Source organism: Saccopteryx bilineata, chromosome 4 (genome assembly GCF_036850765.1).
Source record: "Saccopteryx bilineata isolate mSacBil1 chromosome 4, mSacBil1_pri_phased_curated, whole genome shotgun sequence".
In the NCBI taxonomy this organism is placed as follows: domain Eukaryota; kingdom Metazoa; phylum Chordata; class Mammalia; order Chiroptera; family Emballonuridae; genus Saccopteryx; species Saccopteryx bilineata.
The window spans coordinates 106,017,104-106,034,129 of record NC_089493.1 but is presented as its reverse complement, the minus strand read 5'-3'; the positions used below and the strand labels follow the sequence as shown (position 1 = coordinate 106,034,129).

The window sequence follows — 17,026 nt, the reverse complement described above, 5'->3', positions numbered from 1 at the left end:
AAAATAAATCCCTACATTTTTATATAGGCCAGAATGGTGGAAGGATAAATAAATTGAGAAAATTTATTATCCAATGACTTACTTAAATCCACTTACTTCCCTTCCCCTATAGGCTGAGAACAACCTTCTTGGTCTCCTTGTTAAAAGATAGTAATCTTTTTCTTACAATGAATGCAAGAAGTTATGTTAGAATATAACAATCTAGTCTTCACCCTGTTACCCTGAAAACCGATAAGCCCATTGGGTGGTACTGTACTAAATGAAGCCTCCAGCTCTATCCTCATTTGCTTAGTCAGATTAGATGTCTTCTCCCTTGACAACCCCTGCTGTGTTTTCAACCAGCAGTCCATGGGCTGGTCCTTGAAAGAAAGAGTTAACCACTATGATGTTGTATTAAGATTACAGAACTCTTTCAGGGACCAGCACTAAGGAACAGATTTATTTCTGCTCAAAGCACTTGATGCCTTCACCTCTTTGCTAATACTGTTCCCTCTGCATAGAATTTCCTTTCCTAATGTCTGGCTAAAATGGTGCTCTCTTTGAGAACCTTTTCTCTTCCACCAGACAGAATTATTCCACAACTCTTAGAACACACCTCCTTTATAGCACATATCACATTGTCTCATTGTCATCACTTGGTGTGCCGCCTAAGTCTAGACTCTGTTTTATCCAGACAAGGACTTTGTTTTATCCATCTTTGTCTTCCCTGTACACAGCAGGTACACAATCAGTATTGACTACATGATTGAGTGAAATCAATTCCTAAATACTCTGAACAAAAGGTGATGCTCAAGAATAAAAACTGTAGACCATTCTGGGTGACACTGGACTTTTTTTTCTTTTGATTTCCCAGTTTATTATGTTCTGATAAAGCTTGGTTTTGAAAAAAGTTTCCATTATGTAGATGTAATACTATGGGAAGAAAGCACAATCTGAAACTCTAGTTGGAACAATTAAAATTGGTTGTTTCATATCAGCCTGGAAGGAACTGAAGTAGATAAGCTCTAGGGTCAGCATACGCCTTGTTCAGCTTCCTTTAAAGGCATGGGGAGTAATAAAGCTTTCCGTTTTATCTTCAGTGAAATAATACTGCTGAAATATCACCTCATTTTTGATGTCAGTGATGATTTCTCCTTACTTCCATGATGTCAAAAGGGAATTATTATTATTAGAATGACAGATTACTAATGGTGTTGTAAAAAAAGAGAAATAGCTGACATCATTATAACCCGCACAGCGCTGGACGCCCTTCTCCTTTGAGCCTCGCTGTTTGGTACTTTGAAAAGAGTTACTCTGCAATTTCACAGCAGTGTAAAAATTATTCGAAGCAGGAAGGATATCAACAGCAGCACCAGCAGAGCACCATCCCTTCAAAGTTTTTAGGACTGGATGGCAGGAGGAGGAGGTAGGATTTATCTATGCAGGAGGGAAAGGATTCTTTGGGGGCCAAAATATGTCACGTGCTCATGTGGGACGCCTCCACTCATGCTTTCTCCAAGGGCAAAACCACTATATGAGGAGAAAGATTGAACACGGGCCTCTCTCGGTTTAGCATTCTGTCAGTCCTCTATGGGACACTGACAATACGATCTGTTGGCTTGGGGCTTCACTCTCTTTTCATCTACCAACTGGCTTGCTGTCATTCCATGTTGACTCTTGGGTTGCTGGGTTCTAATTCTCTGTGACTGACCGACAGGGCTGTCTGAGTGCTAGAGAACATGGAGGTACTAGGCACTGTCATTTCTATGACATCCATACAACTCTACTGTGCCAAGGTGATTGGAATCTGGCTACTATGGGTCCATAGGCAAATTGTATCACTCTGTAGACCTTTCCAGTGAAGAGAGGGAAAAACACACATTCCATAGAGAAGAAATATACAATAGGACCTGATTTCAGCATTCATCAGTCATTGATAATTGAGAAGACACCTTCTTTGGCTCCACTCTACATTAGAGTGAAAACCCCCTGGGGCACGCTGGGTGGAATGAAATAGAGGGCCTCTGTCATCAGGAGCAGCCACTGAAGATAGTAACTTATAATAGAATAACAACTCAAGAGTAAGAACGTTTTACATTCCATACCTCTCTTTAAGTAGTTTGACAATTATAATATTGTCAACCTTACAGAACATTTACCTAGGACTCAATTTCCTGAAAAGATGTTCTAGGCAGATTATAAATTGCAGTTCCCTTTGAATGGAAGTTTACAACCACTTCAGACAACCCTTAAAAAGGTGTTCACCAATAAGCCAACTGCAAAACAAATGGAAGGGGAAGATTGATAAGTTTAATAAGAAAATGATATTGTATGTTTGTGGCATAAGAAGAGGGATGAATACATATTGTGCTAAAGAGTACATATTGAGCCTGACCAGGTGGTGATGCAGTGGATAGAGCATCAGCCAGCACACTGAGGACCCACATTTGAAACCCCAAGGTTGCCAGCTTGAGCACAGACAGGCTCATCTGGCATGAGTGTGGGCTCACCAGCTTGAGTGCAGGGTCGCTGTCTTGAGCATGGGATCATAGACATGACCCTATCATCACTGGCTTGAGCCCAAAGGCTGCTGGGTTGAGCCCATGGTTGCAAGTTTGAGCAAGGGGTCACTGGCTCAGCTGAAGCCCCCCACCCCCCGGTCAAGGCACATAAGAGAAAGCAATCAATGAACAACTAAGGTGCCACAAATATGAGTTGATGCTTCTCACCACTCTACCTTTCTGCCTGTCTGTCCCTACCTGTCCCCCACTAAAAAGAGTATATATTGAGTAAAGAAATTTGTCACTGATCATGGAATAGGTAACATTTACTAAAAATTTTCTTTTGCCCTTAATTTAGAATCTAGGTTGATTTCACAGATTCTAATCTATCCGTCGTCTCTATGTAGGACAAGGTAAAAAAATTCACTGAGCCCTTCCTAAGAACTACAAAACCCTCATATCTCTTTTCCCTTGTGGTAACAATTTGGTTAAATATTTCTTATAATATCTCCAGTTCTTAAGCTAGCGCTGGTGTGAGGCCATAGGCAGCCCTTGAAACTCCAGGTAACTTTCTCTGTAACTTCCTGGCAGGCTTTAACCACTGTCTTTCCAAGAGTTAGGGGCTTCTCCTGAAGAGACAGGTCCTCTATTTCATTCCAGCCAGTGTCCCAAAGGGGCTTTCATCTTAATGTAGAGAGTGGAGGGTGTCATCTCAATACCAGTGACTGAAGAACACTAAAATCAAGTCCTATGGTAAACAGCAGGTCCTCGTATACAACACTGTTTTGTGCAATGTGGTTTTATTATAATGTTGATGATGATGAGATGACGTAGGAACTTGTTTATATCAATTAGCTGATGATAAAATTGGTTTTGTGCCACATCTTTTACATAAAGGTGCTGGATCTATTGACGATGTTAAGTAAAGACTTACATCATCCTGGAATCATCAGGATGCTTGTCCAACGTTGCATAGCAAGCAGGCAGCAGTATGCTGGCAGCAGCATGAAATTTTCTGACTCTCCTCATCAGCTGTGTCCCTATTAAGCCACTTTGTCTTTATGGCTTCTCCATGGAGTCATGAGTTTTAAGGACATTTGACAAGGGGCTGTTGAGGATTAGTAAATACATTCAGAACTACCAAGTAATCATCAGGTGGCTTTCCATAGTCCTTCCGGAGTTCTAGCCACTAAAACTGAGTGCAAGTGGGGGACAACTTAAATACATGTTGATTAAAAAAACCCTGAATATGACAGTATGAAAAATAAGTCAACCATCAGTGCAGCCTTTTTAAAAAGAAAAGGAAGGAAACCTCAACTTATCTTACTAGCAATAGGGCCTGGAAACTTAAACTACATATATGTCATAGTTTAGTGGCTGCATATTCTCATCTCCAAAACACCTTCAAGGGAATAGAATACTGAGCCAAGAGGGAATATGTTTTGGCCTTCGCACAAATGATGTCCAACATTTGTAAATTCACTTATTTTCTTAAACAAAAGTTTATTGGATTTCTACTATATGTCTCAAACTATTCTAGGAGCTTCAGTTTATACTGTGGTAGGGGAGACAAACTGTATACAGATAAATTATAAAAAAGGTGTTAAGATGTCAACTGCTATGAAGAACAATAAGGCAGCAGGTTATAGTAGATAATGGGGATGCAGAGGGTGCTCTTGAGCTATTTTGATGGGGTGTTGAGGGAAGTGATGTTTGAGCAGAAATTTGAGTGAAATGCCTATGTCCCCCATGGGTTTTTCTGAGAATAATACATACTAAAGGGAGAATAAAAGCAGCTACAAAATTCCTGCTGAAAGGGAAATGTGAACACTGCTACTAGCCTAATGAAAACATACAGATTGTCTCTGTAGACCATTGTCAACAAGGAGCTGAAAGCTATGTTTCCAACATGGCAGCATAGAGCGATCCCTTGTTCACTTGTAATTCAGATCACACACACACACACACACACACACACACACAGCCTTCCAATGCCTCACCCTTGACTATTACTACAGAGGGTTGAAAATTGATTATACAGATGATTTTAAATAAGACTCTTCTTATAACTCAAAGCACTTTGAAATGGGGCCATTCTTTTAGTCTGATGGTGGAGGGCACTCATAGAGAGATGGGAAAGATATAATCACTCCCTTGTCCCCCAGGAAGTCTCTACATAAGATGATATGAACTCCAGAATCCTGGCTTTCACCTTACTTGGAATGAGTCAATGGACTTCCCTCCGGAGTATTATGTAGTATCTCTGAGATGCAGTTGGACTCATGCTGCAGTGGTAGTGCCTTCCCCAGAGGGTTCAACTTATATGTATGTAGATGCTTTTACCAAACTATGGAGCCTTGTGGGCTACAGGATCCCAGAAGCTCCATTTATTCCAGAGAGCAACAACATCAAATTGGCCCTGCCCCTACTTCATTTCTTGCTTTAAAGGGCAGTATTATTCTAGCCATGACGCTAAATCAATTCCAAAGAAAATCATTTGGTATGTGTTCCTTTTGTTAAAGGGACAGATGACGTATTTCAGTCATATTTTGTCTCTTATAATCAAATCAATATTCAGGACACTTAAGCAGGGAGAAATTTCCCAGAAATAAATGCATTTTCTATATTTGGAAGAAAACATTTATTATTCTAGAGCTCATAGAACTTCCAGGAGGCAATATGAAATATTATTGATGAATTACTACTTCCCATCATTACAGGCACACATGCAGAGGTGTAGAACTTAAGGTTGTAGATTGTCTAGATTAACCTTTATCAACCTGACAGTGCAAGTCCCATGAACGTAAAACCTCACACATGGACATATATTGCATGCTCATTGTGGCCAGGCACTATGGTAGAACTCGATGTGCACTATCTCACTTTATTTCACAATAGCCTTATATGAAGGAGGTCCTGTTGGTAATGCCATTTTACAGGAGGGAAAATAGATGCTCACTTAAAGTCATAGAGCCAGGAATGGCAGGACTAAGTCCAAATCCTCAGCTGTGTGATATCACCTGTGTGCTTAACCACTCTGAAGTAATTTCGAGGTAATGAGGGTCAAACAGAGCAATGTATCTGGAAGCCCATGAAGTCGGTAAAGAGTTAAGTAACTGCTACATCTGACCACTGGATCAAGAGATTACTTTAGGAAAACAGAAATGGTAGAGCTTTGCAGCTGTTGTTAGGGCAGCCCAGAACATCAGAGCGCTGGGCCTGAACTGTACTTGTGTCTACTTTTTAGTTCTTAAGTCTGTTTATTTTTCTTTTAAAACTATTTTTAATAGGCCAAAGTTTCATAATAGAGAGATTATAGTTTAAAATCTATCAGATTGAGAATATAGTTACAGAGACATTAATGACAACTTGCAAGGGCATTAGTTAAGACATTATATACAGAAAGAGTTGTTAATTTTTGCACTAATGATGTGTTTTTAAAGAGATCATCAGTTTCATTATTTTTAGCTGCCAAAGACTATTAAATGCTGAAAAGCTCTAGTATTAGTCAAAGATGGGATGCTACTGCTTTCTCCTACCTTCTTTCTAAATTCTATATAATGAAAAATGAGGTATTTGTAAGTTAGCAACATACTTGGGCTGCAGTTACAGATATACTTAGAATTTACAGACCCATCACAGAATGGCTAGTATTATGCCTCCAGTTGGTAAAATAGCTAGCTGATTAGCCCTTCCAGAAATGGCATATGCCAGGGTGGAACTACTGTCATGCCTTGGTAATGGGAAATAAATTCTTTCAGATCAGAAACAATGTCAGTTGTACTTGAAATGACACTGGAAACCACATTGTAATGGACAATTGTACAGAGGTGAACAGGGACTAAAAAGGTGATAATAGGATTTTAAAAATTTGATATCATTGGTTCTCTCCTCTATTTGCACTTTTCATCACGATAACCTCTGCCTCCATGTCCTAACCTGGACAATTTGTTCTCCTTCAATTATTCTGTGGGTCTGGCTTGACTGTAGGTAATAAATGCGGAGTCTTGGAAAGCCTGAATGGGTTGGCAGAATTTTTGGTCTCTCTAAAAATTAACGATGTTAATATCCAGCAAAAATTCTTGAAAGATGTTTTACTAGAAAGAAAATGGTAATCTCCAGCCAGATGCCTACTAGAAGTCATGATGAATAAGCGATGTTAAAATGACTCTTGTTTTTCATTTTCTGAAAAGAATCCTCCCCTGATGGCTCAGAGAAATGCTGTGAATGTGAAACCTTCAGATTTACTTGAGGGCAGTGAAGCAGAGGGGTGAGGAGGGCAAACCCTGACGCATACCTGCCTGGATCAATCCTGACTCCTCAGTAACTACTGAAGAGCTATTGGAGCACAGGGACAGTACTGAACTTATTGAGGCCTCAGTTTCATCACCTGCAAAATGGATATCAAAATAGAATATCAAGTTTGAACAATGCCTGGCCCAGAGAAAGTCTTTAAACAATGTTGTGTGCATTAGTTAAAACAAGTGTAAAGTGTTTGGTACAGTGTCTGCCACAGAGTCAGTATGTGGTACTTCTGTTACAGTTACTCCTGTTGGTGACAATGGCAGTAAAGAAAGAGTAGCAGATAAAATGATGGAGAAACTCTGAAAAGTGCATGTGCCAAGGTTACAGGAAAAACAGAGAGAAATATGATGCCCTGCAATAAACAAGACTTACCATCTTGGATCTTTAAGGGAAAAGCAGCAGCATACAGTGTAGTAAAGTAGGGGGCATATTGAGAATATGGAGAAATTATCATCATTGTTTTTTTTGCGTGTGTTTATTGGGTGGTGGGGGGTGATTAGTAGTTTTATTTGAGTGTTTTATAAGTTGTTGGATTTATTTACTGGGAATGAACAGATAAACAGGGACGTTATTCAGCTGTGTCAGGTCATGGCTCTCAGAGCTCTCCCTCTAACTCAGACAAGGTTAATTAACGTGGGAAGTTCACTGTGGAGGGATGAGGAGGGAAAGAGCTGCCACTGGATGATTCATCTAATTGGAGGGACAGTGGATGAATCACCTGTTGTGTTAGCAGTCTGGGGAGGGCATAAGGCACTGCAAGGAGACTTTTATGGTATCTAGAGAAAGATGCACTGACAGGATTATATCAGAGGAGTGTGGTCACTTCGATATGTGTGGTTTGATGGTAATGGGAACAGCCTCTACATCTTTTCCAAACCTGGACATTCAAGGTTGTGCTTTTTAACATTTTGTTTCTCAAAGGCCCCTTCTTCTAGCAAGGTGTCTTTAAATCCTAACCCAGGAGCTCCAGAAACACTCTTCTTCCATGTGTCCACAGTGGTCCCTTCTCATTCACCACTCATAGGTGACATGTCCTCATCTCAGGGAGACCTTCTGTGACCCTCCTACCTAACGTGGTCCCCACCACCACCCCCTCACATGGTCTTGTCTGTCTGTGTCCTAGTGTAGCCAGGTGGTTAAGTGCATGGAACGCAGAGCCAGAATGCCAGAGTTCAAACACCGGCTCTGTCTCTCCTGCCTGTGACACTGGATATGCATTTAACCTCTGTAGCCTTAACCTCTTCATCTATAAAATGAAAACAATGACATACTTTATTCTAGGGCTGTGGTGAGGGCTGACACATGTACTGTCCCCTGCCCTGCACACTGTAGAATGTGTAAATGTGAGCTGTTGTGATTTTGGCTGTTACCACTCTCTGAAGTCCCCTTCTTTACTTAGTTACTGTCATTGTCTTTCTCCCCCATTAGGATGTAATGCCATGAAAGCAGGGACTTTTTATTGTTTAGTGCTGGGTTACCAGGATCTAGAACAGGCTCCATAGTAGGAGCTCAATAAATATTTGCTGAATGAATGAATAAAGGTTCTAACAATATTTAAAAATTAGCTTGCCCGATTTCAGGTCACATTGCAAAAACAGCTGTTACTGAGGGCCCCCATGGCAAGATCGACAGGACCCAAGCTCCTTGGCTTTTGCCTAGATGGAAACTCAATTACTTCTCTATATTATTTATTAACCCACACATCCCACTTTTTTGCAGATCCAAAATTTTATAGAGTATTACTATCTCTAGTTTGCATGGGAAAGTTATAATTTTTTTTCAGAACATGAAATTATCCAATGATTTTAAATTATGGTAAATATTGCTTTTTCAAACTCTACCTCACCTGTCCCACCCTCTTCGCTCTTGGCACAGGTCCCCTATAAACCTGTAAGAACCAGTAGAGGGGAAGAAGAGATGCTGACAGACGGAACAGTGATTCTGGAAAGGAAGCCTTACAGCCCTAAAAGCGGGAATGCAAAGATTTCATCTTTCTTACATTGAAATGACAATAATCATTAAATCCATAGTTCACCTATAGAAACCCAAACTTACTAATGCAACACAGAAACAACTGTGTTCACCAAGATAGGAAAATTCAACAGGGTCCTCAGGATAGAGTCTGTTCTTTGTTCCTCCAACATTTCTCTGTAGCAGGCCTGTGCAGGGTAAAGCTGCAGCACGGAGCTGCCCTGCTCCTCCCCTCTTCCCTGAACCCTGCTAGAGGCTAAGGCGGCCCCAGTGCCTTTCAGCTGGGAGGACAGCTCAGCTTCCGGTGGTGCAGGGAAAGGCCCGACTTCCCACTTCCTTTCTTTGTTGTCTGAAGAATTCGTGCCACCTAAAATGCCTGACTATGCAGCTGTTGGTCTCTTGACTTCAACAAAGTTTTTAAAGCCTGATGATCATGACTGTTACCATCTCTGACAGGGTCACCCAATGAGCTTAGCTATCAGAAACACTAAACTCTAATTATGCGAAAGGCTGTGCTGGCCACATCTACAGTACACTCTAGTCTGCTCGCCCTCCCACATGCAATAAATCGTGTGTGAGAGAGTGGTTAGCATGTGAAACTGATGTGGTTCACATTGCCGAAGGCATTTCATCAATTTCATAGGTCTTATTTATGTTGCTACAGTAACTAAAAGTGTTGACATTTCCCAAGATCAGAAGGTTTTTATATCCTTAACCTTAAAGTGATATAATAATGTGGATTATAACTCCAGATTTGGTCTTCATTGTGGGGCACACATACTCTGTATATTGAGTACTCTATATATGCTAAGGTATGACTACTCGATAATTGTAATATAAAAATTAAGATTTCTGGTGTCTACCTGATTCTCTTATTTACACATAAGAATTTCAGTGGCCAAGGTACTACTAAAATGGAGTCTTTCTCTAAAGAGACAAGGAGACTTTGAAGGGTTAAGTGGGACAAGTAGCAATTCTAGAACACTCATTTTAAGGACTGATATAAATTTGGCTTACCTCCAACAAAGTGAATTTCTAGCATTTGCTAAAGCCCTTGGTGCATTATTAACAAGTGTTTTAAGAAATGACACTATATTGAAGAACTTGGTGAACCAGCAATGTCTGAATTGAGACTAAGGTGTAATGAAGCCTCTACTTTAAGATGGAAAGATAGTGAAGAACTCTGTGGGAAGCTCAAAATCACATGTATTAATTACGTGGACCCAAAGCAACAGAGAAACTCAATGCAAATGATCCAGGATTGACTTAAGACAGAACTATTCCCCCTCTGGAGCCCAGCTTACCTTATATCCTGATGATTTGATGTGCACACCGCGTTTGGTCAGAGTAGATTTCATCCGGATAAAAAAGGAACGCTCAAGGGTGTTGTCAGTGGTTAGCAGACTGGGGCTGGTTGACTCCACTGAAGAAGACAAAAACACATACACACATGATTCATATCTCTGCACAGCCCCTCATAGCTACGTCTCAGGTGCAATCCTTGATTTCACTAAAAATAAATGATGAATGGGTGCTAAGAGCCAAGTAATCAATTTATCTCATTTAAAAAATGTTTACTTTGCAGAAAAGAAAAAAGAAAAATTAATATATCCTAAGTAGCTCCATTCCAGTTTCTAGCAAGAGCATTTTAGGCCTTTTACCTTCCAGCAGCTCCCTAAATGGGGTCTCATAGTAAGTAAATAATGACAGCACATCTTGAGGCTTGGCCCGTGCACTTGGAGAGAATTGTCATGAAAAAGAAAGAGCCCATAGATTTATGGGATCAGCTAAGACTCAGGCAGAGAAGCTTCTGAGGAAGGGGAAGAATGGCTTGTTCCTTGTTCTCCCTGGCAATCTTGTCTTGTATCATTTGCCGGCTGGGGTGTTCAGAGAACCACAAAACCATCAAGGTCCTTGTCCTTGCCCTCTTGAGTTGTTGTTTTTTCATTGTGGGGAACAAGAGGCATAAAATCTTCTCAACTGACTCAAGATACAGGGCCAAGAATTGTATGTACACAGAGAAACAAACAGCTCCTCACAATACCAGCTTCCCATTCCTTTCACCGATGGCAGCCTGTCCCCTGTCCTCATCCAAACAAGAAAAGTCTCTGTATTTTCACTTCTCTTCTTCCATTATGTGAAAATAATAGCCTCCTCTCTTAAGCGAGATACTCTTTCTCTTTCTACAGTAAGTGCCTGAGTTATAAACACCTAACTTTTGTACAATTTTTACTTAACAAACAGAGCTCCATAAGGGCTATTGGTAAGCAACTGCAGTTGGACATCAGTGAAAATGATATCATACAGTTACTTGACTCCTGTGGCAAAGAACTAACTAATGAAGACCTTATGGAACTAGAGCAGCAGATGAAAGCATTTAGAGAAGAAAACAGGGACCTAGAAACTCCAGAAATGGAAAAGTTGTCTATCAGAGTTAACTGATGCTTTTCTTCTCATTTAAGCTGGAATGGCAAAGTTAGAGGAGCAAGATCCTGATAGAGAGGTTCACCAAAGGTTACCGTACAGTTACCTAAGGCCTGAGATGCTACAGGCCATTTATGATGAGGAAAAGGAAAGCTCTGTGCAAACCTCCCTGAGGCCTACTTCAAGAAACTGACTCCAGCAGACTCAGACCTTGAGTCTAACACCAGTCCCGTTCTCTCCAACAAGTCCGTCATCTTCTGCATCATCCAAGATTGTTTAAGGTTGATTTGAAAATGTTTAAGTATTTATATGCACAGAAAGGTAAAAATAAATACTATGTTATGACAAATATTTAAGTTGCATTTGATAGGTAAATGTACCTTTTCCAACTTATATACAAGTTCAACTTAAGAACAAACCGACAGAACCTGTCTCGTTCATAAACCGGGGGACTGCCCATATAGTTTTAGATCAAGTAGAATACATTTTTACTTATGAAACTTAATATGGTAGTTTATAGTCTTGCTGATCTAACAATGCCTTATTCAAAAAGCTAAATGGCAAAATAAATCTCTTGTCTTTAATATAAAACTTCTAAGGTATTATACAAATCTATGCGTTTTTCTGCAAAAAAATTAATTTTAGGCTTTTTAAGCCTAAGAAGTACTATACTTTTCTTCTTCTAAAATAGTACTTTTAAAGTTTTTCCTAATCTAAAACAAACAAACAAACAAAAATAGTTGTAACAACAAACAGGATTTCTTTTGAGCAGACCTTATTCTGATATTCTCAAAAGGTTCAAAAGAGAATATCAGAATAACACTGACATTCCGTGCAGTGGGGATAAAAATTTAAGAATTAAATACATAGCATGTGAAAATATGAAAACAACAAAGAATAGGTAAAACAAACTTCTGAACTTTAAATTATGATATGTATTTCATATATGTCTAAGGAAAAGAAACCTCTATTATTTTATATTAGACTTGATGCTCAAATAAGGGAGAATGAGAGCTACCATACTAAGAGAAACCTTGCTCTTTGTGGTCTTTCACGTGACTGCATTTTTCTATATTTATGGCATTTCTATTCTGGGGTGAGGGAACCACTGACAAGTATCCTTTTGTTCTGTATCTCTCTTAAGATTTTCTTTCTTTTCTTCTTCTCCTTCTCCTTCTCCTTCTCCTTCTCCTTCTTCTTCTTTTTTTTAGAGAGAATGGATCTGATGTCATTTTAAATGTACAGCTTTTTATCACTTGAGGGAAAAGCAGAGCCATGTTATATTTAGTACTTTCATTTCTTCTGATTAAATATGAATTACTATGAAATTTTTCTCATCATCTAACATGCCATAATACGCCAACAGCTTTTTAATACACTATATAAGCACAAACTTCTGCTCTAAGAGTTTAATTTGCCCCTCTAATCCAATCACATCAACCTTATTTCTCTTATCAGAGATTCCCATTTTGAATTAAATGAGCTCATTAGTTTTAATCAAAAGCAGAGAGATCAAAACTTAAACGTAAATGCTTTAGATCAGAACTGTCAGTCAGCCGTGCAGTTCTATTTTACTAAAACACAAGATCAGAGATCCTTAGAACCAATTTTTTCTCGTAAGGGACGCCGAGAGCTTGAAGATGCTCTATCCTTTCTTTCTTTTTTTTTTTCCTCCCAAGGACAGATTATACATTTAAGGTTAGACTTAATTTACAGCAGTTTTTCATCCTGGTGGAAATGGGAAAGTACGCCAATCTACTGCTGCCCCTTTCACATTTATTGGCACTGGTCCTCAGAGACTTGAACTAACGTGCTGCCATCAGAATCCACACCACAAGCTCAGCCTTAAAAATTCAGCTCTGTTCAGCAAGATCGTGTTTGCACTAGCTGAGGACAAATGAAGCTTCTCAGGAAAGTGAAATACGTTTTAGGGCTAGGGTCCTGGATACCCTCCCCCAGTGAGGAAGGAACTGTCACCCTGTGGAAGAGTGGGTAATTCAGGCATGGTTAGAAGTGATTATTGTGCCCAGTGTTTGGAACCGCACAGTGAACACTCTGCGTGCCCATCAGAGGCCTCTGAATGAAAGAATGTGCGAGGCAGGCTTTGCATGAGCTGTGGAGGAGGAACCCTGCCTGCAGCCCTGACTGAGGCGGTGAATACACTCCCCGCCCCGTGTCACAGCAGTTCTTGTCTAAGCACTCAGGGCAGTGTTAATTACACCCAGGACAGTGTTAATTACACCCAGGACAACTGGTGTGAGAGGAATGCTAAAGTTGGGTTTTGCCTCATCGAAGCTGGGATTTACAGTCTGCCCTGGTCCTCCAACTTTATTTCAAGAGTGTGAGGGAGAAGGAGAGGGGCAACTTAGAAAAAACATTTGGTTTCTGATGAAGATTTCTTTTTAAATTCCATATTACTTTCTAGTTCTGAGGAAGGGGTGGAAGTAATGTGCCACACTGTCCCTGTCAAAGGAACACGTGACAAACTCAGGCACACACACACACGCCATGGCCATGTTTCTTCAAGGAGTAGCAGTGCACTCTGCTTATCCCTGCTCTGCCAATGGCGTCTCTCACGTACAAAGACGTGCTAATGGCATGTGACAGGGGAAAGCAGCAGCTCTAGAGGAGAAGCTTTCTGGGTGTCTCAGGGGAGAAGCACGATTTCCATGCAGGTTGTGGTGGGAGTGTCAAGGCAGCATGGCCTTGATTGTGTGTGATAGGGCTGTGGCCCTGAATAGGGCAGGTGTGTGTGTGTGTGTGTGTGTGTGTGTGTGTGTACCTGTGTGTACATATATGCATCTGTGTGTTGGGGAAATGTGAAGAGAGGTTGGAATAATGAAAAAGTGTCCTTAGGACTGGTGTTGTAGAAAGTCAGTGAGAAGCAGTCTATGTCAAAGAAGCTCTTCAGAGTGCTTTCTAGATATCAAAGGCTTTTCTGTCACTTTTTGAGGCAGGCCACGATGGCCGCATGCTCTGAAAAGAAATTTGGAATTCAGAGAAGTTTTATTTGCTGTCTGAGACACAGAAGAAATTTCTGGGTAAAACTGGATTAAGTGGTCAAAGCTCAGATGTGGCCAGTTTTGACCTATGAATTATAAACAAGGAGCTGAAAAACAAAAACAAAAATAAGATCCATGCAACCCAAAGCTGGATAAAGAAATATACTCTCTTTTGCTGAATGTCAAGGGCCTCAACTTTTTAAAATAAATCTAAATTATCTCAGCTCTCTTGAAATGTCAGTTTGTGCATATTTTGTAAAATGTACAGAACAATTTACAGCAAAAGTTATAATAATTTTTATGTTGGCAAATGCCACCATAATGTGAAACACTGTGTTATTCTTCATCTGTTTATGATTCCTTGACTGGATTTGGATGTGCTGCTTCTTTATCTTACTTAGCGGCAGGAGGTGGTGGGGAAGGAGGGGAAGGAGAGGGAAAGAGGGGTAGAAAAGGTGGGAGAGAGAGGAAGGAGGGGGAGGGGCTGACGGTCATGTAGTTCTCACTGGCCAATCCCAGGCAAGATCCTTTCTGAACCCTCTCAGTATTCTCTCCAGGGTTAGTGCACTACTGGAGTTTTCAGTGCCATTCAAGAGTCAGAACGTTCAAATCCTGAGGTATGAGGGAGAAAAAATAAAAAAAATAGGTTTTGAGAAAACTTTGTTTTGTGAACAAAGTAGGTGAAGTGGAGTTGGAGGTAAGTCATTATTAAGATATGAGGTTAAATATACTTTCCCCCCACTTCATTGTCTGAATGAATCTTTTTTTTCAGATATTCTGTGCACATTGTACAAACTAAAGTGCAAAGAACCAAAACAACTTGCACAAGACAAGGGAGATGTCCGTTCCTTTTGCGGTTACCTTGACAAAGTCCAAACTGGTTCACTGACATAGGCTATTAGCTTGATTAGACAGTGATGTATTTTAGGACATTAGAATGAGTATGTGCCTCATATATGACAATTGTTTTTATTTCTTACAAGAGTTTTCCTGTATTTCCTCAGCCACTTGAAAGTTAGGTCTGGTCATGTGAATTTCTGTGGCCAGTGAAATGTGAGCAAGTCACGTGTCATTTCCTGGTGGAATTTTTGAGAAGAGCCAGTCATGCAATGCTGCTCATTCTTTCCCTCTGCTAGGGCGACAATCAATATTTCAGATGGTGCATACTCCATCAGACTGGGTCTTAGAATGAGTTCTGCTCAGCCAACCCTCACAGAAATAAATCTTTGCTGTAATTTGGGAACTGTTTTCTTACTGCAATATAACTTAGCCTACACTGATTGCTACAAATACCCAAATATATATTTATAATTATACAAGAAGAGTCAGTATGTTGTCCAAGTCAGACAGACAGTCAGTGCCAGAGCACACAGACATGATAAACATTTGTCTGACTCCAAACGTCATGATGTTGCCCATGTGTTGTCCTCACGGTTATTTATATCCTTGTTTTATCTCTTATGCTAGGTATTCCAGGGCAGCAGAGCTGGGACAGGTCTAGCTTTGATCACTTAGCGTGGTGCCTGTACCCACAGCAAAGATTATACATAACATTCATATATATATTTACATGTTAACAAATATTTATTAAATGTTAACTTTAATGTAATGGGATCTTTGCAACTTAGTTTTCCAAAAGTAGGCTAAGCATGATAAAAATAAATCTTTTCTCACACAAATTGACCCAGTAGAGTTTATGTTTATCTAAGATGATGTTTGTACTAATTTAAAAACGTCACAAATTCTTCAGTACTTGCAAAAGGGGCCCTCTTCCTCACCCTTACATGTGGGCTAGACTTGATGACTTCTAATAGCACATGTGGAATTGGCAGGGTATGACTCAGGTATAACAGGCAGCATGGCTTCCTAGTAGCTCTCTCCTGGGTCATTCAGTTTGTTGGAAGCCAGCTGCCACGTCATGAGGGCTCTCGAGCAGCCCCAATGAGGAGGTCAGTGTAGTGAGGAATGGAGGCTTCCCACTAACAGTCATATGAGCTTACAAGTGGACCCTCCAGACTCAGTCAAACCTTCAGATGTCTGTGCTCTCCTCTGAAACCTCACACGAGATCCTGAGCGGGACTATGCAGATAAGCTGCTGCTGAATTCTTGACTTGTAGAAACTATGTGAAATAGTTTTGGTTTTTTAAAGCTGTCCATATTTAGGGCAATTTGTTATGTAATGATAGAGAACTAATATAACATCCATGTAGAAATTCTTTGGAAAAATCATAGACTAATTTTGCTACGTGACAACCATGTATGCATATAAAACTCACGATAGAAGGACTGTGTTGCCCCAATGCCCCAATGTATCAACACCTGCAGAATTCACAAATGCAAGGAAACCTACCAGCAATGCTGACTTTGATTACTTTCAAAGGTAAATGCTCAATTGATTTTTTTAAATGTGCAATTTGTGGAAGGTGCTATCAACAGTGTCATCTACAAGCTTGTGAGATCTTGAAAGGCAGGCCTGATATCTTGCTTGCCTGTTGTACCTATTTCCTGCTCTTCTCCAGCCTCCCTCACCACCCATGTGCCTAGGATTGTGTCTTACATAGGTAGGAACTCAGTCTGCATGTCTGCATGCTGAGTAAAGTAACATTCAGACGCTTTCTTTTAAGAAGAATAATTTCCTGCCTGACCAGGCGGTGGCGCAGTAATAGAGCATTGGACTGGAATGCGGAGGACTCAGGTTCGAGACCCTCAGGTTGCCAGCTTGAGTGTGGGCTCATCTGGTTTGAGCAAAGCTCACCAGCTTGGACCCAAGGTCACTGGCTTGAGCAAGGGGTTACTCAGTCTGCTGAAAGCCCACAGTCAAGACACATATGAGAAAGCAATTAA

The 17,026-nt window shown here is 40.4% G+C and overlaps 1 protein-coding gene across 4 annotated transcripts in view; it reads right to left on the bottom strand.

Moving 5' to 3' along the window:
• The window catches only part of NPAS3 (neuronal PAS domain protein 3), a 947,754-nt gene that overhangs the window by 51,883 nt on the left and 878,845 nt on the right, over positions 1-17,026 (bottom strand). For all 4 annotated transcript variants that reach the window (XM_066277694.1, XM_066277693.1, XM_066277691.1 and 1 more), the window contains one exon: positions 10,061-10,179. In XM_066277694.1, coding sequence (XP_066133791.1) covers positions 10,061-10,179 — 119 coding nt within the window. The remainder of the gene's footprint in view (positions 1-10,060; positions 10,180-17,026) is intronic.